Source organism: Diadema antillarum, unplaced genomic scaffold, assembly GCF_040938485.1.
Source record: "Diadema antillarum isolate AM-2024a unplaced genomic scaffold, OU_Dant_1.0 scf00000151, whole genome shotgun sequence".
Taxonomy (NCBI): Eukaryota; Metazoa; Echinodermata; class Echinoidea; order Diadematoida; family Diadematidae; genus Diadema; species Diadema antillarum.
The window spans coordinates 946,069-972,031 of NW_027271040.1; the positions used below are offsets into that span (position 1 = coordinate 946,069).

General features: G+C 39.4%; 2 protein-coding genes across 2 annotated transcripts in view; one reads left to right on the forward strand and one right to left on the reverse strand.

Moving 5' to 3' along the window:
• LOC139721902 (breast cancer anti-estrogen resistance protein 3 homolog) overlaps nucleotides 1–25,963 on the forward strand; it is a 75,168-nt gene that overhangs the window by 14,270 nt on the left and 34,935 nt on the right. The window contains exon 3 of the mRNA XM_071633229.1: nucleotides 23,818–23,921. Coding sequence (XP_071489330.1) covers nucleotides 23,818–23,921 — 104 coding nt within the window. The remainder of the gene's footprint in view (nucleotides 1–23,817; nucleotides 23,922–25,963) is intronic.
• LOC139721866 (peptidyl-prolyl cis-trans isomerase-like) lies at nucleotides 685–1,179 on the reverse strand. The gene has a single exon (XM_071633188.1). It carries the CDS (start codon nucleotides 1,177–1,179, stop codon nucleotides 685–687), a length of 495 nt encoding a protein of 164 aa, XP_071489289.1.

The window sequence follows — 25,963 nt, forward strand, 5'->3', positions numbered from 1 at the left end:
CGTTGTCAGATGCTAAAAATTGCAATCCCGGCTTTGTCTGTTGGACTACAGTTCATGACCACGGTATGAGTTATGAAAGGAATATAGATAGAAATCAAGCAGCACCATTCTCTCCTTGTGTATCTCAAAGCAATATTGTTTTTGTGCAGTGATCCAATTACCTGACTTTTCTCAAAACATTGATACACGGCCAATCACTAACTGGTGCTAAGTGGTCCAAAGAGTGACGTTGTTATATCCTCACCCACACAATGTTTGTATTGGGGTATTTTAGGCCAAGTAAAAAACAGAATGAGGGAGATGGCACTTGCTTGTTGTAGTTTGTGATTAAGTAGTTTCATTACGGGCTAAGTTTAAATGTTTTAACCAAAACTAGCTTAGCTTGAAAGCAAATTTAATGCAATTGGCAATCAAACTTAAGTGTTGCTTTGTCTGTCCACTTTTTGATCAATCAAGTCACTTGTATAAAATTGTACATAAGTATACAATCAAAATTTGTCACCTTGGACATTTAGTTACATGTGTTTTTCACCAAGTGAATCTACAGAGACTTGTCTTGAAGGTCAACTAGCAAACATAGTACCACAATACAAATTACCTCCTCCATCATATGGAGACCTTACTACCAGGTACCAGTCTTGATAGGATCAAATGACTGACCCTTTTATGAAAAGTGTGGGCTTTCTATAGTTGGCCACAGTCTTCGATTGTAATCTTCTTGGAGGTTTTGCCACTCTGGCTACCATAGGTCTCAATTTTGCTGATGACTTCCATTCCGCCAAGTACAGATCCGAATACAACATGCTTTCCATCCAACCAATCTGTTATCACGAAGGAGATGAAGAACTGGGATCCATTGGTATTGGCACCACTGTTGGCCATGGACAAGATTCCAGCCTTAGTGTGCTTGAGGTTGAAGTTCTCGTCAGCAAACCTCCTGCCGTAGATGCTCTTTCCACCAGTTCCGTCATGGTTGGTGAAATCGCCTCCCTGGCACATGAAGCCAGGAATGACACGGTGGAAGGTGGAACCCTTGTAGCCAAAGCCCTTCTCACCGGTGCAGAGTGCACGAAAGTTTTCGGCTGTCTTTGGCACAACGTCAGCATGCAGCTCCATGACTACTCTACCCAGGGGCTCGTCACCAGCAGAAATATCAAAGAAGACTCGGGGGCGGACCATAATTATTGTTGCTAAATGGGGTTAACGTGTTCTATTTGCTAAAAATCACAATTTTGCCTTGCCAAGCAGGGGTCGCACTTAACTTTTTTTTGAACTAGCCAGGCGGACTACTTAGAATCAATTTTGACACTGTAGCAATATTTTGGCTAGCCAGACGGACTAGTAACTTCAGAATTTTATGATTTTTGGCTAGTCCGACGTGATTTTGGGTGGCCAATGGCCAGCGGACCATCGCCAATTTCGAACCCTGCTTGCCTGATGTCAATCAGAGGTCACGGCCAATTTACAAGGAGTAGTGTGAGAGATCTGTCTGTCTTTGGATGCTTGTAGAAGGGAGTGCTTTTGTGCAGCGATCTGATTTCCTGACGCTGTTTCATTGTAGCACGCACACAGACAATCGCTGACTGGTGTAAAGTATTCCAAAAAGTGGCTCATTGTTGCTACTGATTAGCATTGGAAGACACACCTTGATTTTCAGGAAGGCAGTGTTTTCATAATGTATGTTCATGTGCATGTATTTGTATGAGTATGCATATTAAGGTGTGTACGATGCGTGTCTTCTTGTTTTTTCATGGTGCTTGTGTGTTCGTACTTTATGTGTGCTTACTTATGTGTGTATGTACTTTTTTTTTTTGGGGGGGGGGGATATGTTGCATGTGAGTATATTATTATGTAAACGTTTGATTTGTGTGTGCATGATATGCAGTGCTGCAAAGTTTCCCTTTTACTTCAGGAGGCTTTTTGATAATGTCAAAATCGTGTCGTGTCTGAATAAGAAAATATTAAAATCTTTCTGATTTGGGAATTATTTTTGCCCATTGAGTTGCCTTATATCAATTAACACAGGTATCTCCCTGGTTGCTCTGTGCAGTCTCCCTGATTTGGATGTGGGAATATTGGCAGCCCTGCTGTATCAGAGCAATTACCCCCCCCCCCCCCCTATTTACTGGTTAGTGATAAGGTTAGAGTAAAGATTAGGGTTAGGTTTAGGGTTCGGAGTTTGGGTTAGGGTTAGGATTAGGTTCAGGATTAGGATTAGGGTTAGGGTCAGGGGAATGCCTGTGTGTATGTGTGTTTTTGTTATTTGTTTGTCTGGCGCATTTGTGTGTGTGTATGTTTGTGTGTTTGTGACATGCATATATGCTCTTTAATATGTGTATGTGCATATTTGGATACATATGTTGCATCTGTGTGTGTTTGTGTGCATGTTTGTGGATAAGAGTGTGTTTCTAGTGCTTGTGGGTATGAGAACACGAAATAAAGGCTGGATTTTGGATGAATTTTCATCAGCTCCTAAAGGTTTTGTTTGACTGGACTTGTGCCTTGTGTGTGTGTGTTTTTTTTTTTTTTACTTCCTTACTTACAGTTTACATAAATTCCTCATATTGGTACTACTATTTGAAGGAAGTAGTCCTTGAAAGAGGCAAATGGACACCATGCTTTGTACCATATTATCGGTGGAATTTGTCTGCCTTCTCTATTTGATTAGTTTTTTTTTTTTTGTCCATAGGATATGATATACTGTATAAGCTGTTATTTTCGTTAGGGTTTTATTTTCGCGAATTCCGAGAATCACAGTTGGATCGCGAATTTAAAGGGGAAGTCCGGACGATTATCAGCCGTTTCGTGTGTAAAGAACAATATTTCATGAACCTATTACCCTTTTCCCGACGAGAAAAGACCATCAGATACATTTACTATGATTTTTTTTTAAAATAAGGTAATTCTTCATGTTCGAATCCGTCGCGAGCTGCCCTTCGTACTATCTGTCCCAGGATGCATTGCGCGTGACGTATCGGGCGCAGTTTCCTCTGCTGAGAGCACCGCGAGCGATGCCCAGCTACGCATCGATCTCCCATTGCACTGCTGACTGCGGGCGGTATCTGCATGCCTGCATAGGTGTGCCTTGTCGGCGCTACTGCAGGAGACCGTACACCGATTTAGGAGTGCTGTTGCCAAACTCTGTATTCCTTTATTCAAATAATCTTCCTTATATATCTATATAAAATCTTCAAAGATTAATGTAAAATAGTTGCAATGGTATAACATTTTCGTTTAAATTGAAATATGTATGTATTATAATACTGCCGTACTTATTAGTGGTCCACCCCATCACTTACAATGCATTAGCTGTTGTGGGCTGTGCAGGCATACATTTACGTCTGCTGCTGCCAAGTGCTATCACAATCCGCGATCGTTTTTTCGACTTCTGAGTGTGAACAATCTGAAATCAGTCTGTCAATGTCAGAATTATTGCCTCTTTTGTTGTCCGAGACTGTTGAAAAGTGTGTCTGACGGTGATAAAATACGACAGTATACATGTAACTTGAACCGCGGAAGAAACGCCAGCGCCAGCTTGGTACCGCCGCCGCGCTGCGCCGGTAACTACGACCAGCAGCCCAATACACACAGCGTAATCGGGCTGCGTGTTGTAGCATTCAGGATCATGTAAAGGTAGTATCGTGGATAGATATCAATTTAAAATCGAAATATTTTTTTCAATTTGAAGACTTACTAGTAAAGTTGAAGTATTGACAACACCCTAACACTTGACACATCGGCATTTTTTTAATGAAGCAATAGATCATGCCGCGTGCATCCGCTGTGTGGTCAGAGACTGTTGAGCGGTACGCTACTACTGCTTGCTTGGCCCGTATCACCGTTGCTCAAGCAGGGCTCCCCCGAGCCAGCTGACGCTCCAAGCAAAAGCAATGTGAGGATGAAACGTCACGCTGTCACGTGATCTTTCTCGCCGGCGTACAGAAATCGAACGGTTACGATTCAAAATTAGTGATGCTAAAAAATCGATTGTGGCGAGTTGGGAGGGTCTTTTTCAATGAAACTTAGTCATTATGGTCCTTTATTTATGTAGATTTTGGTTATTTTTTTTCAAAATCGTCCGGACTTCTCCTTTAACAACATGCGAAAATGTCGCCAGACGCTCTAGAGTAATAGTGCATTTAAATTACCGTAGGTGTCAATTCGCGAAAAAATCTGTAACCTCCTCATTCGCAAAAATATCTGTACGCGAAAATAACAGCGTATACAGTAGGCCTATGCTGTATGTGTGTTGTGAATATATGATTGTAAATATGACATACAGGTCAAAATTGAACAGAATATGTAATACCTGCTTGGATTTTTTGTAAACTCTTGACCCAAAAATGGGGATTACATAGATGAAATTTCTTAGCACTTTTGTGTGATAAAATAAGGCACTCTTTCGGCATTGTTGAATGTAATGCTGCAAAAATTATCTGTCCACAATGTTCATTTGTGTCAGTGCCATAACAGCTTTAAAGGCATAGTTTACCATTTGCAGATGAAACAAATATCCAGCATTAGTACTTTAAAATAGTTCTAAAATGTGAGTTAGGGATAGAAGCAACCACTGTTAAAATTTGAATCCGTAAAACGATGTTAAGTATCGTTAGATATACAAAACGTGAACAATAGTTATAATAAAAATGTTTCCGGACTAAACATCTACAGTTACTGTTTATTGAGAAAAATACAGATATCTTTCTATGTTTTAGGCTTTATCGCTAAAAGATTTATGTGATAGGATGTTTTGTGGCACAACAGACCTACACATACCAGGGAGGTGCCACACCTCCCTGCACATATGCATTAAATATCGTATCTTGAAATTTTTTAAAATCACTGTTCCCAAAGGTGAACTGGACCTTTAAGGACCTCCCACTCCTAGCATTGGACACACCTACACAAAAGTCATGCATTATTCATGATTGAGCTTTTAACACCACCCATTGGACCATGCACACTTGTGTGCTGTGATGTGTCAGTGCCATAAAAGGTGTGAGGACCTCCCACTCCTAGCATTGGACACACCCACATAAAAATCATGCATTATTCATGATTGAGCTTTGAACACCACCCTTTGGACCATGCACACTTGTGTGCTGTGAAGTGTCAGATCAGTGCCATAACAGGTTTAGCACCTCCCACTCCCAGCATTGCACACACCCACACAAAAGTCATGCATTATTCATGATTGAGCCTCTTAATACCACACATTGGACCATGCACACTTGTGTGCTGTGACGTGTCAGTGCCATAACAGGTTTAAGGACCTCCCACTCCTAGCATTGGACACATCCACACAAAAGTCATGCATTATTCATGATTGAGCCCTTAATACCACCCATTGGACCATGCACACTTGTGTGCTGTGACGTACGTTAGCCGTGACTGAAGCCAACTTTTGTGTAACCTTTTCTTCTCTCTCTCTTAGTCATAGCAGGTGTATTTAAATGTGTGCAATTATCCCTGCAGCTAAGAGAACAACATTAACTTAAGAGCAAACCCAGCATGAGAGAGAGAGAGAGGAGGGGAAAAAAGCTACAATAACCTGAACTCCATAAAGCCGATGATTATATGTACTGTATGCTTAGCCATTTACAGCCCCTTGGGTAGAGAGGCCAAGGTAAATAATTCAGGCCAGTCTGAGCACACAGTGTTGCCCTCCATTGATAGAGTAGACAGTTGTTTTGGTGCTGCTAAGGGGGGCGACCCACCAAAATTGCATGGGTGAGCACGCTCTTTTGTGGGCACGCATTCGTCATCCCCCTCCAAACTTGAACCGTGATTTACCGCGCTCTGCCCGGCACGCTCGGCATTGGAAGATTAGACCACAACACCAGAAGGGGCATTTGTCGCAGACAGCCGCATTGTTGCTACTTCCAAGTCAGCAACTGTGACATCAGCAGGGGGTCAGCCTTTATTCTCTGGAACTTTTATTCTTGCCGGATGTCCTTCTCAGAGAAGGTTGTGTGCCCCATTGTTCAGGTTTTACTGAGATTTTACTGAAGAAACTCAAAACGCATGTTTGCATTGGGCAGTTTACCCCATGTTCTCAAGGAATAGATCTCTAGCAAAGCGTCTTCTCCGCATCAATATATAATTCTAATTGTTGCTTTTTTCCTTCACAAAAGCTCTAATTCGTGAGTGAGACCAGTGCTGTGCATTCTTTAATCTTGTCTGTTCTCAGCATAATATCTGATGGAGTAAATGTTGTAGACTCTGACCAGTTTGTTTTGCTATTGACCGAAACTGTCAAATTTTGTTGGTATTAAATCACAAACATTGAGTGATAATCGTACAAGAGAAGTGTCCGTCACCTCCTGCATCGGTGACTCTTGCTGTTCATAGACTGTCTCCAAGACGCCTTGCTCTCTCAATATCAAGGATGCCTGGCTCATTGTGCTAGCTCCAGCCAAGAGGATTACTCAATCAAAATCGGATCGAGCAAATTTCCAGAGGATCGCAGTTTTCTCCCGTCAACTACCAGGAGATTCTGTTACCATGGAGATGAGTGACTAGTGCAGGTAAAATCTGCAACCTCTGAGGAATTTTAAAGAGAAATCCTTGTACAAAGAAGAAGAAAAAAAAAGGATTCTGCGAGACATTCTTCACGATGTACAGGGAAGGGACAATGACGTTGGGGCGTGTGAAGGGACGGAGAACGCATGCCGACTACAGCAGCTACGTGGTTCAATCCAAACCACCCGGCAGCCCACGGCTCTATGGTAAGGTTGCTGTTTGTACTACAATGCCTCTGACCATTTCATTATGGGTTGTGTCCAACTTTTCTCCATCAGCTCCATCATGTCATCCCACTTCCCACATTGTTACATCAACTTGATCGCCAATGATTAGCTCAAACCGCTGTATGTTTTTTTTTGTAGGCTGAAATGATACAGCCCACATTGTTTAGAGCTCTAGTTTATTTATTTTTTTTTTTTGCATGTTTGTCTGTGACAGAACAACATGTGGGTACAACAGATTTTTTTTTTTTCCATAAAGGCCTGTACAAATATTCTTACCTTGCAGCTATTGCTATGGTATATTTGATGCTAGTTACAATAGATGCTAAATTGGAAATTGCCTGTGTTCCTAATATTATATTGTATTCTAATTCCCTAATACTAGAGATTTTTGCTCTCAGAAGAAAAAAAAAACAGGAGTTGTATCTGGAAATAGAACATACCATGTTCAAATTAAAGTCATCTCAGCAGTGCTATAGTTGTATGTAGACAATGGAAAAAATGGCAATGTATAAAGTGATTGATAGTATAGGCATGAGAGCGATGTCAAATTTAAATTGTGAAGGGAACATAAGCATGGGGCAGGGAGGATTGCATGCAAAGACTGTTGTTGGTATTGTTGCTGAGTGGTGCTAGAACCCAGCTCACCTTTTGCTGTGGAGATGCATTTCATATAGATACACCTGCTAAGCTGAGTCTTCAGATGTCAGGGCCCCATTCACACTGAAAAGTAAGACCAATCTTGAGTGTAAGTCGTACCACTCGTACAAAGGTGGGGTTTGCTGACGTGCACTGCTTCTGAGGTTTTTCCCCCAATATGCAGTGCTAAAAGTTGCATTGCATTCCAAATCGATCTCCAGCTTGGCAGTTGACTGATGCTGTCGTAGCAACGAGTCGGCATGGCATCACAGTGGCGGGAAGAATTGCAAAAAGGGAAGCTTGCCGGTGTAATGTGTGCCTGGATGGCTGTCTTTATAGCAGTATTGATTAGAAATCAATGTGAATCGGGCCCCAGTCTAGAATCACGGTTCAATCTTGCCCAGGGTAATGGGCAAGATCCAGTCCCAAAGGCTCCAGCTCACATTAGCAATGTACAGGTACTGCCTGTGCATAGCCTACACTCTTCCCTTTCCTATGTGTTATGCCATAATACTTGCTGATGCAGAATTAGTTGAGCTTTTGAAACCGGATCTATGGGGCGTACATTGTAATGTGGAGTGAGATGCCTTTGATATATATGTCCATATGGCTTGTGTAAGTTGCCCTTGATATAATCCTTGGAATGTTTCGTCAAGTATGCATGGTACTTGTTATTGGTCGTTACATCTTTCACTGGTTATCAGCTGTCTTCAAACTGAATGTCTTACTGTGTATGATGATTCACAAATGTTCTCCAGGGAAAATTTTGTCTGATTGGAATTACTTGAACTACATATCAGAATGTGTATGATCAAACAAACTTTTTAGTTTGCTGTCTTTGTCCATTATATGAAGGAAAGAAGACTTTTTGTAACATGAACACAGGGGAAGTTTTGACAGGAATGCCAGATGATAATATCTCTGTTTCACAACTCTCAATGGCTTGCATACAGGACTTCTACCATCAATTTGATTATTACCAACAATGATACAAAGAATGTAGGCATATCTACGAAAGTACGGTGTTGGCCTATATTCAGGCCTACTGTATATGCTGAATATTTCGTGAGGTTTTTGTTTTTGCGAATTTTGCGAGTCGGGTGTTGTTTGCAAAATTAAAGACAAGCGAAAATATTGACTCTGATCCCGATGTGGATGTGAGGTACGCGTAGGTACATTTTCTACTCCGTTCAGTACAGGACTCCATGATCGCGAATTTAACCACTCGCGAAATCGTTGGGAATTCCCGCTTCACAAAAATTTAGACTCGTGAAATATATGGCGTATACATACAGTACACTACAATGGAGGAAGTGAATGGAAGATGAACTACATGTGTCTTAACCCATTGAGGAAGAGCTGATTTTGCTACAACATACATTTCCCCTTGACACTTGCCCGAACATACTCAGGACTAGTCTTCAATAGGATTTATGTGCTTGGAGTACTGAGCTTGGAGTTCCTGAGCTTATTAACCCTCTGAAGACTAGTTCTGAGTATACTCGGGCAAGTGCTTGTGGGAAATGCGTGTTGTAGTAAAGTCAGCCGGTCCTCAACGGGTTTAAACGTGCCAGCCTTTTTCATTGGCATTTCCATCCAAACTTGACCTAGTTGTAAAGTTAGCAAGCCCACTCAGGTGTAACATTGTGCCTCAGTCCTACAGGAAGGCAATGGTGACACCATAGGGATTAGGAGGATTAGGGGGATGAGGGGGATTAGGTAATCTCCATTAATTGACAGTTATTTCCAGATATCTGTGCTGGGTGCCAATCAACAAAGGAAGTGCAGTAATGCTTTAGAGGTCAGAGTGTTGAGACTACAACTGAGCAACTGTAATCAAGCAACGCTCGATTTGAAGACATCTCTTGACCCTGATTAGCCAAACACGATTTTAGAAACATGATTGCTAGGTACCTGGTTCCTTGCTTTCAGACTTGGGAAAATGATTAGACCAGCATGCAATGTATTTCTTTATCAGTTACTCAAATAAGTTTTTTTTTTGAAAGTCTGAAACAGCTGCAAGGGAGAACCACCACTACCCGTGCAGTGAATACAAATGTACAGCAGGTTTGGATAAGAAAATGGGAGCAGTTGAACTTGCTGTCAGAGAAAAACTCTGGAATAATGGTTGCCACTAAAAGGTTAAAGTCATTGTACTCCATACCTCTAGGGTACATTTTCTTTGGTCCTTTCTTTTCCTTACATTTTTTTTTTTTACTTTCTAGAGAGTCCATGCAACATAAAGCTCTTTTGTCAATATTGGATTTTTCCCATTTTCCTTCCATGGCTTCAGCGTAGAAGCTGCTGTGGATTTTCTACTTTTTTTCTTTTGAGGGGTGGGGGGGGGGGGGGAGGGTTTAAATTCATGTTGAAAAAGTGTCGTTGGTATTTCTCATGGCTTGCTCCTGCACTGAACAGATTGCTGTGCGGTTTAACAGAAGGGCACAAGGCGGAAGTCTCGACTCTGCAACAAGCATGCAGTGGGAGCTAATTCAATTAGTGTTCTGCAACGGTTGCTTGATTATGACATCAGCGTTACCTTGATCTGACAGAGATTAACCACAGGGTTATGATAGAAGCTCCAAAAACTGTCAGTCAAAGTTCCGAGAAATCGATTTTGGGTCAATATTTGAGCACCCTTCTGCCAGCTGCATCTCACCCTCTCTCAATCGTATGTCAATTATGACATCACCGCAGACAACTTGCTCTTACACATTCAGTTGTTACATTCACACGGTGCTCCTAAACTTAAAAATGCTAGTCCCACAAAAAGTTGTAAACTTTCTTGCGTATCTTTTAGTTTAGTACCATGTAGATGCACTCGAAAGTCAACTTATTTTCTTCATTTTATTACAAATCATTTAAGGTGAATATGACCTTTGAATGTTGAGCAATGTATCATTCTATTCCTTGGGCACCTAAAAAGAAAAGTGATTTCGTTACATGATTGTTGAGTCAGTCATCGCGTATATTAAATTCCTTCACTTCCTCCCTGGCAAAGGAAGTTCATTCTTTGATACGGCTTTATGCATGCAACATATACCACCAAATAAGATAAAAGTTATCATGGTCATCACACAAAGATGGCTATTTCGGGCTTTTCGAATGGCAGCGTAATAGGTGACTCACTGATATTTGAACTGTCACATCATTCAAGTAATTCATCCAGTGTCGTTCGACTTTTCCGTACCTTGTGCATCAATTTTGCCGCCTCTGTAACAGGTTCCTTATTTGAGGTGAATTCCTCCATTGATGCTAGCATTTTTAAAAGAGCCATTATGTGGCATTTTATCACAGAGAGGAAGTCTAGTGTGCACTGACACTTGAATTGATGTTAAAAAAGATATCTTCAGTTATTTTGTGCGGTGCACTTTGCATCTAGTTGGAAAATTGTATGCACATTATTAAATCCTACTTCACTATGAACTTAGACCTTGTCAATGTTTGCATTGCTCCTGAGGTTATTTGTGCAGGTAGAAAAGAAAAGAAGAAAACTTAGCAAACCAACAAATGCTATAAACACTCACCCATTTTACATGAGATATAGATGTCTGCCAACATTCTCACATATAGTTATGAAATTGATAACAGTACAAATATTGTGTCCTGTAACAGAGGTACAATGTAGATTATCTCCAAGATGGGAAGTAGTGTACTTTCTCTTAAATGTGATAGATAATAATATGTGCTTCTCATTTCATTCCACAAGTTCTTTATTTGTGAATTCAACCACTAGAGGAATCGGGTCATTAGTCCAGAGTCACAAAATGTTATGCCTCTGAATAGAATTATGATATATGCAGGGATAAACCCACTTCTTTGTCCTGCTTGTCAATTTCTAATGTAGTGCGTCTATTATATGCTACATTCCAAATTGATGGATGCATATTATGCATTTTTTCTTTATTATTTTCATCTTATTTGTTGTTTTACCTGTTATTTGCTATTTACGAAGATATTTTCAGCTATGAAAGGATGTAAACCTTTTACTGTAGAAATGGAAATTTTCTTGTCAGTAATTTTTCGCACTCAGTTGGTTGAAATGAATTGTTAGTGTGTTTGTGATTCAAAGATAAATGAATATATTTTATGAATAAATGAATAAATACAATTTTACTTATTACAAGCAAAAAGGTTTGAGCAATTTCATCATCACACTAATTAAATGATGCGAGACATGTGAGAAAATTTCCACACTGATAATTTCCACATTTCTTTACAGTAATTCCAATGTGCAGTGAAATTTGGGGAATAGCAGCAACTGGCCGAATAAAGTCCTTTTTATATTACTAAGTGATCTTAAATAAACTGTTGAAAAGAAACAAAACAATAACATGCTTTGAAAGCTGCTCCATGCCTTTCAAGCTCTTGGCCCTGCCGTTGCGCAGAATTTCCGTTGGTATCCTGAGCGGAGAGAGACCTTTATCCTGTTTCATTACTTTCTTAATATTCTGGAGACACGGCAGACTCTTTTTCTTGAGACACATATAACAAGCCCTGCTAGCTGTAAGCCGGGGGACCATCTGACATTTAGAGACAAAATGACAAAATCTATTTGGATTGCCACCAGCTACAAGATGGATTTTTTGGAGAGATGCCCTCTCTCCTCTTCTATCCCTCCCTCTTCATCTCTTTTTTTTTTCGATCTCGATTTTTGTTCATGTTTCTTGTCATCTCAGATTTGCTCTTCATTTTCCAGACTGTCTGCAGGCAAATTCATTCTGCTTTTTACAAATTTTTCCTCTCGGTTTGTTGTGTTACCGATGTTTTTAAAAAATATTTTTATCATTGTTTTATATGCACCGAAAGATGTGATGAAGGCCATGATATGGCTGATCCTGTAGGTTTGCATTTTTGTTTGTTTGTTTGTGTGTGTGCATGCTATGTATGGTTATGTATGTGCATGCTATGTGTTGTTGTGTGTGTTTGTGTTATGTGTGGTTGTTTGTGTTTGTGTTTGTGTGTGTGTATCATTACGTGTATGTGTGCTTTTAGGTGAGGGACCCTGGAGGATCCACTCTCATGGCCTGATTTCAAACATTCAAGGAGATTGAAAATGGTATTTGAGCTATTGTTATCACAACTATAACTTTTTAAATAGCATTACTGAGAATCTTGAAACATATTGCAACATTGTACAACATTTCTGCAGTTACCATGCTGTCCCTATCTGTGAAAGGAATAGTATAGTTTTTGTTGAGATTGGGCTTCAGATTTTTATCTTTTTGTGAGGTAATTAAAAATCTTATATGAAATATGAAATAGTATACAATTCTGAGAGGAATTCAAAGTTTAATTGATGAAATTAGTTATAGGATGGCAGTGATATCCAAAAGCAAAGAGAGGTCCAAATAAAAGATGGGACCCACCTGTTATTAGGACCACTTTGCTATACCTTATTTTGGAATATCTCATCCATCTTAAAATGGATTTTCATTCATTAAACTTTGAATTTTTCGTAGAATTTTATGTTTTTTTTTTCATATTTCATAAGTGGTTTCTAATTATCTTGCTCAAAGTTAAAAATGTGAATCCCAACCTCAACCAAAACTTCACCATCCCTTTAAGGAAAAAGAGGGGGAGAATAGAATCAACTGAATGGCAAACTGGGATTGGACCATTTAAAAAAGAAAATGGTCCTAACTATGAGAGACCGAAGAGTGAGACAGAGAATAAAAGATAAACAGTGCTATGTCAGTAAGTAATGAATCAAAGATAGGATATTGGCTTCTTATTGGCTACTCTTCAACGAGAAAAAAAGAGTGAGGGAGAGAGAGAGAGAGAGTAAAGGACGTATTTTTTTCTGTACTCGACTGAATTAAAGATAGGTATGGACTGCTTTCTTGTCTTAAAGGTAGGGAATCCCATTTGCATGCCTTAAATGAAGAGTTGTATAAATACAGTGGTATGTTGAAGAGAGTATCATTTTAGAAACTCCCATAAAGTATTGAAAGTGGAAGGTAACATTTAGTACATTTTTATTGACCGTTAGATTTTGAATTGAATTTTTTTCGGGGCTCACCGTAAATTCCAGTACATTACTAGGCTACCTTTGCAGACCCATGCACTGCATGTGTGTCCATCATGTATATTTTGTAAAGAAAGTTCATCAAAACATTTCTATATACATTCTTGCCACGCACTCTATATGTCATTACATCAGCTTTTATACTTTTAGATTTGTGTTTATAGATAAAGAATATAGAAGACTACAACAAAAAGGCTTAAGTGTGGCTGACACACAGAACTACTGAGTAGTTGAGTTTTGTGCATTATTCAAATTGTAGATAACTGTTGACTTCCAAATTTCTCAGCAGTGGCCTAAACAAGTCCCCTGAGGTTCATATTTAATGTTTTGCTGCATTTTGGGAGGTCTGTAAAAGGTATCCCCTACCTTTAATGGTCGTAACTATTTGCCTTTGTGCTGTAATTGAGGATATTGTCGATGGACTTACCCTTGAGTTCGCCTTTGTGGAGTTCTATGAGTCACTGATTAACTGGTGCTCTGCTGGGCAAGACAGGTGATAAAAGACCATCCCCCTAGGTCCAGGCGGTTTCCTTCCCCCTTCACCTCAATACAAAGCAAACAGATTTGCATCCCAAGATATTGGAATTAGGAGACCCCATTTGTTGGAGTCTGCCCGTTTGGGGAAAGTGTGTTGCCCCCTCCCCCAAAAATGACCGACTTCCTGAAATGCATCGGGTGATTTGTAGGGGGTTATCATGCGGGGAATTGATTACTCAGAAATTAACTCGATTTCGGGCGGTGATGAGAAACCATATTCCCCTACCTGAAGTGGGAGAGACAGTTGGCGGCTTGGTGTGTTCTGACTGGGATGGGGGTAGGTGTAGAGGTTTTTTGTTTTTTAACATTTTAATTTTTTAATGTTTGATGTATTTAGCAGCAAATGCTCAAGAAGCTGCCGAATCTGGAGGATGAGTCACACCTACAATCTGTGATTGCAATGTAATTTACACCTATTTGTTCTCGGTCTCTTTTTTTTTCTTCTTCTTCTTCTCTTCTCCTTATTATATTTCCCACAACTGCATTTTCTTCAACTGTATCATTTTGCCTTGCTCTTAATTTGAGTACTGTGGTAGAATAAAACAGCTTTGTGTGCAAATAACCCACAGGGAAGACAAGCAGGGGGGTAGATGTCCGTCCCCCCCCCCCCCCCCCCCCCCCCCCCCCCCACTGGGTGAAGCGCAGCCATCATTCCATCATTCCATCACACCAGCGCTTAGGGCTGTTGATCCCTCTCCCTTCCTTTCTCTCCTGACCCACAACCCCCCCACCACAAATAGGCAGTTTTAAAGGCATTATTTACCATTTGCAGATGAAAAAAGCCCCAGTTTTTTGTGCTTCAAAATAGTTCCAAAATGTGAGTTAGGGATAGCAGCAACCAATGTAAAACCGTTATTAATCAGTATTAATCAGTATTAATCAATAATAAGTATTTTTAGATATATGCAAATTTGAACAATAGTTAGAATTAAATTGTTTCTAGAGTAAACCATTTACAGGTATGGTTCATTGCGAAAAATGGTGATATCTTCTTATATCGTCTTTAGAGAATGATAAGGGCGTTAAGTTGCCACAAAACCCATAGTGTTCACGACCACTTAACGCCCTTCTCATTCTCAACAGACGATATCATTTAGGCATTATTGCAAAATTTTTATATGTATAGGATGTTTGTAATACAATTAACCTACACATGCATCAAATGCGATGGGATAACAAAACAAGAACATTTTTTTAAAGATTACTGCTCCCAATGGTAAGCAATACCACATCACAGTCAAATTGCCTTTAATACAGATAGTTAAAATAGAGGGATGATGATATGTTTTGTCATAAATCGTAATTTCTGTAAAATTAGTAGGTGTTAGAATTTTAAAGTTGCACATGCAACATGTAAAATTGGCAGAGGTTGGCCTACACATTTATAAGTCTTTTAACACTAAATATACCAAAAGAAAACTCCCAGTTCTGAGGACTTTGTTATAATGGGAGTCCCGACTGGCTGTGATCAATATCATGATAGAACAGTTGAAAAAAGTTGAAACATTCATATTCATATCATTAAAAAAAAATGGTCCTAATAGTCATGGCCTGTCACATTTTATTAGGATCGCTCTGTTTAGATGTATCTCAGTCATGTAAAGACCAATTTTCATCAAATAAACATTATTTTAAATTCCTCTGGGAATTACATATTCTTTCATATTTCATAAGAGGTTTCTCATTATCTCACAAACATACAAAAACGAAAGTTGGAAACCGGCTGTCCCAACTGAGCCCAAACTGTATCATCCCTTTAAAGGGTATGTACAGTTCTGGTTGAGGTGAGGGTTTAGCTTTTAACGTTTTGCGAGATATTCAGAAACCACTCTATGAGATGTCAAAGAGCATGCAATTCTAAGGGGTATCAAAAGTTTATTTGATGAAAATTGGTTTTATATCCAAAAACAAGGTGAAACAAAGAGATCCTAATAAAAGACGTGGCCTGTCGCCTTTTATTATTATCACTATTTTGGATATCTCAGCCATTTGAAAACCAATTTTCATCAAATAAACGTTGAATCCTTCTTAAAATTATATGCTCTTTCATATTTCATAAGAGGTTTCTCATTATCTCACTTAGGAATGTTCAAAACATGAATCCCCACCTCAACCAGTACTGTACAGTCCCTTTAAATGATGTCCTGCAGGCAGGGAAGAAAGTGTGAGGGGGGAGAAAGAGTGAGAGGCATGTTGTGGCAGAAAGGTTTCTCCCAAAATGAGGAAGCAGAACCGAGCCCCAACTACCAGAGTTGTTTTTCTTTTTTCTTTTTTTTGTCTCACTCCAAACATTATGCATGCTGTATGATGTCTTATATATATGCGGCATCTACCACTCAGCTAATTACCACACAAAAATGAGAGACAGAGTGAGCCGGTGCGATCGTGGAACGATGAAGTGAGAGTTTTGTTGGATAATTTACACCTCGTTAATCATCAGATAGAGATTGATGATGAATGACTAATTGCTTTCACACAGATTGGAATATATACCGTCCAAATACATCTTCCAAATTTTGTCACATATCGTGGAAAAGATACAGGTCTGTTTTCGTAGGGGCTGATAATATTATGTTGAATATGCCTTTATTATTCTAATTTAAGCTGTTTTGATTAACTTTCATCTAATCTATGTTTATTCCCCTTTTCCCTTTCTTGTCCTGATGAAATGTAACCTTTCTGCTTTTTCATTTTTTTTTTTTTTTTTTTTTTGGGGGGGGGGGGGGGGGGGGTTAGGCGTGTATTTCTCCTGGTTTTTGCCCCTAGACTTTATGGTGGGAATTTAGATATCATTTTAAGATTTTCTGTATATATTCACTGCAGTCGTGCTGAAAGATTTGAAGAATGGCAAATATGTATGTAACAGTGGATCAACTTTTCTTGTCACATAACCTGTAATTTTTATTATGTCTCCGCCACGAAGTGGTGCCGGAGGCATTATGTTTTCGGGTTGTCCGTCCGTCCGTCCGTCCGTCCGTCCGTACGTCCGTACGTCTGTACGTCCGTACGTCCGTCCGCTTTCGTTTACGCGATAACTTGAGTAATATTTACTGGAATTTTACCAAACTTGGTCCAAGTATGAATTATGATGGGGCAATGATTTGATTAGATTTTGGGTGAAATCGGCTAAAGGTCAAAGGTCAAAGGTCACGGTCAAATCATGAAATTGCATCCGTTTACGCGATAACCCAAGACTGGATGGAGCAAATTTCACCAAACTTTGTTGGAGGATGATGTATGATAGGACAATTACTTGATAAGTTTTTGAGTGAAATCGGACAGAGGTCAAAGGTCAAAGATCAAGGTCAAATCCTAAAATTTATCTGTTTACGTGATAACTCAAAACTGGATGAAGCAGCTTTCACCAAACTTGGTCCAAGGATGATGTATGATGGGACAATTAGTTGAGTAGATTTTAGTGACATTGGCAAGAGGTCAAAGGTCAAAAGGTCAAGGTCAAATGCTAAAAATGTTGCTATTTCCCCCATATCTATGCAATGCCCGCAGTTATTTTCTTGAAACTTAGTGTAGACATGTACTACTGCGTAAAGATTCCCCAGAGAGAGTTTCATGTCATAAGGTCAAAGGTCAAAGGTTAGGTGAAAATGTTGCAATATCACTTTTCTCGCAAATGGTTCAATGTATCTTCATGGAACTTGGTACATATGCATGTACTGACTGGCAGAGATTATCTAGGAAATTTAGGGGTCATGGGTCAATCGTCAGGGGGTCAAAGGTCAAGGTCAACTCCTCGAAATGTTACTATTTCCCTCATACACTAGTTTATGCAATGATTGCATTATTAGTTTTAAAATTCAATATATGTACATGTATTACTTAATTGAGATTCTCTTGGAAATTTCCAGCCAGAAGGTCAAAGGTCAAAGCTTAAGGGTCAAAGGTCAGGTTTAAATGAAAAAAAAAGATATATTTTGTACTGTAATTACACTCTTTCTTCATACCTTTGAAATCATACTCAATGCATAAACTTATGATAAGGTCGGTCAGAAGTCGAGTAAAAATTTTCAATTCCCCAAATATGTGTACCTGCACTCTTTAATAGACAATTAGAGCAAACCCAGATCATGGAAAGTGAACATTCAAGATATTTCTGACAAACCTGTCATTTCAATATTTTGCCAGTTATGTGAAACTGTCATCACACATTGTGAAGACATTGTACTATACACCTATTGGGAGAATCATGCATTATGGCGGAGGCATCAGTCGCCATAGCGACATTTCTAGTTCTTGATGAAGTGAAGGTTGGATAAATTGTCTGAATCCTAATGAAAGAGCATGGAAAGTTAGCGGAATTTTAGCTAAAGAGCTTTAGTGCATAAAAGGTCAAACAAAAGTCTTCTGTCTAGTGGGCTTGTGTGTATATTTGCATGCTGAACGGGGCTTTTTGTGCTGGTGATTCATTTCATCAAGGTCATCTACAATTGTACATGTAGGCCTACCTCTGTGGGTGATTTCTCATTTTTAAGTTATGATTATGACTAATGGAACCATCTTGGTCCTGCAGTTGTCTGTAGGTCCTATGTTAAATTTGGGCCAGATTTTTCTGGCTTTAACACAACTTTGATTTCACAAATCATGTATAGGTTGTTGTTTTCTTCTTTATCATTTTGAGCTGGATTTCCCTGTAATGATGCTGTCAGAGTTCGATAAACTAAATTGATCGATGATGGTGATGATGCTTTGTTCCCGTGCGTAGTTTGAAGCCACTTGAGCTCCTCCTGTATATGACATTATGGTTACAGCTCGTTATTCCGAAGGTTCGTTATTCCGATGGCTCTTCAGCCCGAAGATTCGTTATTCCGAAGGTTTGTTATTCCGAATTTCATTTTCGGATTAACAAATCTTCGGAATAACGAACCTTCGGAATAACGCCACAGATGTTAGGATTAACGAACCCTTTTTCATTTTCGGATTAACGAACCTCTAGGTATAGGGAATTTGTGTGTTTCGGATTAACGAACCTTTGGAATAGTGAACCTTCGGAATAACGAACAGCACCTGATATTATGTAGAATCACTTGAAGGATTTTCTGTGTAAGCTTCATAGTGTTATCCTGTAGATAAAAGGCCACTTGCAGTGTTTACTACATTTCATGGGAGCATTTTCAAGTACATTTCCTCCCTAACCTCCATGTTACCTTTGGTGTATTTGCACCCCCAGCTGGGCCCAGGGATGTGCAACATGACCCCCTGATGGGTCCTGTTTGCTAAGCGGGCACCCATGCCTGGTGTGAAGAATTGGGGAGTGTTGGGTGACAATTCTCCTCCACTGGAATGAATGAGAGGAGTTTGAACCATTGAACCCTTTCCCCATGATGTTTTTATGGTACATTTACTCTATTGTTGGGTACAAGAACCCCCCGCAGCTATTGATGATACAAAGAAGGTGCCATTGGGGTGAAAACAAGCCAGAGAAGGTTTTAGGACCAATTTGAGCGAAAACCAAAACAGTAAGTCTTACTTTGTGCTTCCCCCTCCCTCACCTTGTTTTCAAGTTATACACTAGCAATATCACGGAATGAAGATCTTTATACCACTCTATCACCTGTTCCTGCTCCCATCACCCCACCCCCACACCCCCCCCCCCCCAATCCAACTGGGGTAAAATAAAACAGCCAGAGTAGGTTTTTAGAACCGTTTGGGCAATAATCAAAACAGAAAGGCGTTAAAGACATAATTTACCATTTGTAAATGAAACAAAAACCCAGTGTTACTGCTTTAAAATAGTTCTAAAATGTGAGTTAGGGATAGAAACAGCCAATGTAAAAAATTGAACCAGTATAATCAATGTTAAGTATTGTTAAATATATTATACAAACTTTAAACAGTAGTTTTAATAAAAGATGCTTCCAGACTAAACCATCTACAGTTATGGTTTGATGAGAAAAATAGTGATATCTCCTTATATTTTAGGCTTTATTGTAAAAAAAATATATATATATGGTTGGATGTTTTGTGATACAACTGACCTACACATATGCATCAAAAGTGATATCTTGAACATTTTTTTTTTTAAATCACTGCTCCCAAAGGTAACAGGACCTTTAAAGTCTTTCTTTCTGCATCCTGAACCCCTTATCCCACTCACCTTGTTTTCAAGTTCTACACTAGCAACATCACAGAATGAATAAGGATAGTAGGACTCATCCCCTGTCTCTACTCCCACCCCACCCTATAAACAACCCCCTCCCCCTCCCCATTATCATTACCCCAGTGGTTGTAGTACACTAGAATTACAGTAGCTCTTTCTCAACCCCCCCCCCCCCCAACCCCTCCATACTGGCCATTATTAACCCTGTCACAGCCACTTGCAAGTGTTCAACACGAGATGTCAATGGTATTTGACAGCAGTGGCTGGGTCAGAAAAGGTTCATCGGGATATCACTAACTTTATGAAGAGGCGCAGTGGTCTGAAATGGTCACTGTGTACCCAGTATGTACCATGATATTCCATTGGGTTATTTTTTCTCACGAATTTCTCTAGTTGGGTGCTATATGTGAGTGTAACAACATGTGAAAGTATCAATTCCGGCCACAACATGAAGAGGCTTCCATACTGTACATTTCTCTATCCATTGCTGTACCCCACAATCGCAAATGTTATAATTCATAAAATTGGTAGGAAGTCTAAATTCACAAAAGAAAAAAGAAAAAAAAATTAGACTCACCAAATATATGACATACATGTACAATGCATTTGTATAATAGTACTGTATAATAGACTAAAGGTAGATTAGGTCTTGAAATGAGGGAAAAAAGATGAGATGATAAATTCAATTGGTGTTACATTCATCAAGATCCATCGAATCCAAGGTCAGATCCTAGTGTACTGTATGCTGGGCATAATGAGATGCGTGACTTTCTGGAATAGAATGATTGCATGTGCGCAGCTGAATGCAAAATGGTGAGGGGGGAATTAGATTTTGGAGCTAAGAAGGGTGAAGTGAAGGTTGTGATTTATTCATGATGCTCCATTATCCCTGGCTTGATCGTCAAGCGAGTTTGAATACTTTGAAAGCAGCCGCTGAGGCGGCACGGATTGCCTAATCACCGGTAAAAGTCTGGATAAAGACGGCCATATCATTATTGTGGATACACTCCCAAGACATACCCGTGATTTATGCATTGACATTTCTCCAAATGCCCTGCATAATTTTAATGTGACTATATATACGGATACATCAGCGCAACCTTTGTACACATCTAGGTATTTTAATTTTGATAGTTTTGTCGGTAGATTTGGTACATTCAGCTGTAATCTTCTCACTTTTTCACCTTGAATCATTATTCTTTGTGAATTAAATATATATCAATCATTTTAAGAAAACCTTGCGGTGAGGTCTGAATTCTCTCAGAGAATCTAAGAAATTAGATGTTGTTTGTGCTTTTAAATACTTTATTTTGTTTATTTGAATATTTTGTTTTGCTAATTTTCTGTTGTTCTGTTGTGATGATGTGGTATTCTAGGAAATGAAGTGAAATGAATCTAGATGAATAGCTAGCTACATTTAGCTAGACAGATGTACATAGAAAGGTCGATTAAAAGATGGATCAATAGATAACCAAATAAAAACACAAATGAATGTATGAATGAATAGATTGATAAAGGGAGTAGCCGCCGTGGACGTGGAATCCTTATTTGCATGAAACATAGAAAGTGGAATCAAGGAGATATGACAAACTTTTTGTTCCTTGTCTCCTTAGTGGAATTTAGTGACTTTCATCCAACAGGTGTCCATGGCAATGGAATTGATGTGAATGTTGTTAGCAGTAGCACTGCTAAAGCTATGCATACCAGCTGCTAGTTGTACATTTCCACTGGCACAAGTCAATGTAGCGGAATTCCGCGATGCATAGGCATACCGTTTATTGTCTGACAGTCTTCGGTTCATGCGGCATCGCTGCACAGTTACCTTGGTTTCTCGCTGCATGAATTCACATTTACGGTGAAATACCTCGCTGCATTTTGCATAGTGATTCGCAAGGGTAATGTGAATACACTACAAAATACATTACAAAATATCAAAGATATTTAAGGTTACGATTCAAACATTGCCCAAAATAGGCATGACAGATTTGAGAGTGAATTTTGTTGCAGAATACCACCGATTGAACAGCAGTATTTCGCTAACCTGATTTAACACTCTTTCTGTCCTCCCAGCACAGGAGATGTGCACATGCGTAGTGCTTTGGTACCTCAGAGAAGTTTACTCTCACACCAGATTTATACTGTATTGTACCGTTGTACAGTAAAACCAGGAATGTTCATATGCATTGTTTTTTTTCGCTAATTTCGCGAGACAAGATTCGCAAAATTAAAATGCATGTTAACATTCTTGTCTACACTATGCATTGAACGATAGTGACAATTCACAAAAATTTCATGCCACAAAAAAGGCTCTTGGCTCCCGTTCTCTAAAATTTCATTCCGCGAAAATATCTTGCTTACAGTACGTTGCTATAATGAGAGCAGTACCGACTGAATTACAGCGGTATCTATTACGTGGTAATTTGCCAGTGAGATTGCTGCAAACAACTTCCTGTGGTATTTTATACCACAGTAATTCAAATCTGAATTCACCTTCTGTCAACCATTGAAGTCAATTTGCATTTTTATTTTTTTGCATTACCCAGCTCTGAAGCTCGCGACTCAGTTGGAAACACTCTGATCACGAAATCCAAACAGATGAAATAACCCCTTGTTTTTTCTGTGTGCCGCTTCTGTTTACGCGGTGCAAATAATGCTGCCCCCAGGGAATGAGCAACGGCCCTACATCAGATCAGGGACGCACAAACACAAACACACAGACCAACCGATGATATAAAGATTTAGGAAACTCTGGATACGATATGTGCATAGTGCATCATACGTCCTTGTTTTTCAGATGAGTCATGGCAAAACTTTGTTTTCCTCTCGGTTTTGAAAAGAAGAAAACAAGAAGATTAGGAGAGAAAAAGGATTTGAAGGTATCCTGGCTCTCTGACTCACTTGGTTAATCCCCCTTCAAAGGCTTGTAATCCCAGGCTAACTAGGGATCGGATTATCTACAAGCACTTTTCAAACCAGACCAGCTCTCTTGCAACCCCCCCCCCCCCCCCCCTAATTTTCAGCATTGGCTTTTCAAAATGGCTTTCTTTACAGACGTGGATTTTGTGGTCTGGAGTTTGCTATTGAGTAAGAGTGATTTAGAACTCTTCACCTCAAGCCATTTGAAACCCGAGAAATGCATTTTGATTGAAATCCTGTTTTGATGGAAACTAGCAGACAGTTTATTGTTTACTTTATAAAATGTGATTATTCATGAGATATTGAAGTTGGAAAAGCCAACTGCTGAAGACCATTTCAGTCGTAGACGGTGAACATGTACATACTGGTAGGCACGTAGGAAAAGTACAATTGTTTACTTGTTTTGTGGATAAAAATTTGGCTGGCAAAACTTGTACTGTAATTGATTTCTTCGATGTTGTTTCCAGATTTGTCTTGAGCATGGATATCAAATGTAAGATCATTTTGCGATCCTACAAGAAAAGAGTTTGAGGTGAATTTTATGATATATTTATGATATGTTTGGGTGTTTTTAGCTTAAAATGTACTGGTCCATTAAATAGAAACAGGACTTCAGTGTTGAGGACCAGTTGCATGGAACTATTTGATCAATAATGGTCCTTTTCCTTGTCTGAGTTGATTCAAGCATCATTGTGGGTATCATTCTCCTGTGATGGTAATGAAATAAGTCGGAACTGTTACGCACCGAGGAATTTATCCAAGTGCCATCTGGGTTTCTGAGTACGAGATGACGGAATCTAACATTGTGATCTGTTTGTCTCCTTTTGTTGCTACAGGAAGTCCTACCAGAATGAACTTTCATCTGGAGATCTCCGTCTGGCTCCAGAAGTTGGAGCTGGAGGAATACGCGCATCTTTTCAAGAGTGTGGCAACCGTCCAGGTAAGGAGATGCATGTTGAACTGCCTTGAGCTCTACAGACTTAAGGGGGGTGGGTGGGGCTAGGGGGAGCATTGCTGGTCCTTTAGTTTGCAAAATGAAGTGTTGGGCCAATAATGTTTGTCATAATAAGGCCAGCAAGTAGCCTCTTATCGTCTGTGTGTTTTTGTGTGGTTGTATCTGTGTCTTCTTGTGGTACCCTAATATGTATGTTTCTTGTCTGTATCCAAGCATTTTGAATATTAGACCCAGACTGGTGTAATCAACAAGTGATATTGATCAGAAAGATCTCGAGATTTCAATATTGATTATTTTTGTAAGTAGCATTAATTTTTGCTTGCTGTCTGTTTGTTTGTTTATTTGTTTCCTTGTTGTGGGAAAGGGTAGAGTATACTCTGGTAAAAGACACAACTATCTGATGCCATTTTAAAATTTCTGCTAGGGTGGAAGTCTACGAATACTGCATCACTCAAGCAATTACTGATTTGTTATGTTATTGAAATCAATTTAGTTTTTGTTTAGCTATTAGTTTCACTTATCATCAGTTAGTGATATCCTAAAATGAGAGAAAAGCCACCGTTTCAAAGAAATAATCTCTGAAAGAAAATTATCAAAGCCCACACTGTTCGGCGGCAACATGGCGTCATGCTGCCTGCTCCCTTTAACCTTCCGCCAGAGCGATATCGAATGCTCCCAGGCCGATGACGACGCACATTCGGGCGTTCAAATGTCACCGCCAGTCCGGCTCATGCCGAGGAGATGAGGCAAGCATCCCGATTTGGGCGATGCACTTCGCCTCCTTGGAGAACCGGTCTTTCGCCCTCTCTCCCTTTCCATCTCTCCCACTCAAGATGTCTCTCTCATTTTTCTTTTCTCTTCTGGGCCATAATGTGTCTGCACTTTGGTGACAATCCCTTGTATCCCACAAGCCTCGCCATTATTCATGTAAAGCGAACAGCTCGGGCGTAATGGATTTTTTGTTGCGGGGAGGTCTTTAGTGACAGATGACTTGTGTGTAGAACTTCAAGATGCAAATTAGCACTCAACTCGGAGGACATGCAGGTAGTTGTCGACCTCCATGTAATATCGTGTGTCTCACATACAATGTACATACGTATATGCATACTGCACACTGCTTAAGTTTCAATACCACACAATTTTTGTGGTCATTTTTAGTTCCTGATCAAAGACAGAGAATGCATCGTACATTGCAGGATTTAAGTTAGTCTTGATTGATTCAATGAAAATCAAACGGAGTGATAAAGGTAAGGATGATCACTGTTATGAATAATTGTTCAATGTCTTTTATTTGTGGTATTTTCTCTCCATTCAGTAAATTGCTAAATTGAGGAGTTTTGTGGTGAATCTTTCATTCTCTGGTTGCAAGTATTTTGGTACTGTAAAGTAAGATGTTTTTGTGGCATGAACTTTGCTGTGTTGAGAGCGGCTCTATCTTTCACCTTGTGCGAAATCTTGTACCATTGCATTTGTGACCATTCCACAATGTGTATGATAGAAATGTCATTCAAATTAGACATGAATTAGCAATGAAAGGAATTTCTGAATTCTGCATTTCTTTTTTTCACAGAGCATTGATGCGAGTTGCAATCACATAAATGCGGTAGGCCTATGTCCTACATTAAAGTGTGGACAATTGATATGATATCACCCTCTCACAATTCTTCCATTGGCTTTTACTACATTTCCATTTCTAGAATGATTTCAAAAGTGTTATGCAGGTGACTCTCATATTGAATAACACAGTCCTCGGGACTGGTAGTTTTCTTTTGTTATATTGAAATTTAGTTATAACCAACAGTAAAGTATATAAAGAGATATACATGATAATATTATTCTCACTTGAATTTTTACTTTGTTGTTACAAGAATTTCATTTTAACTGTATTAATAATAAACGGGATAGATCTAGGCCTATGTCCATGATTGACTAGACTTCCTTTCTTCCTCTACCTTTCTTTCTCCCATCTCTTATTCTCTGTACATTAAGGATGGATATGTGTGTGTGTGTGTGTGTGTGTCTGCCAA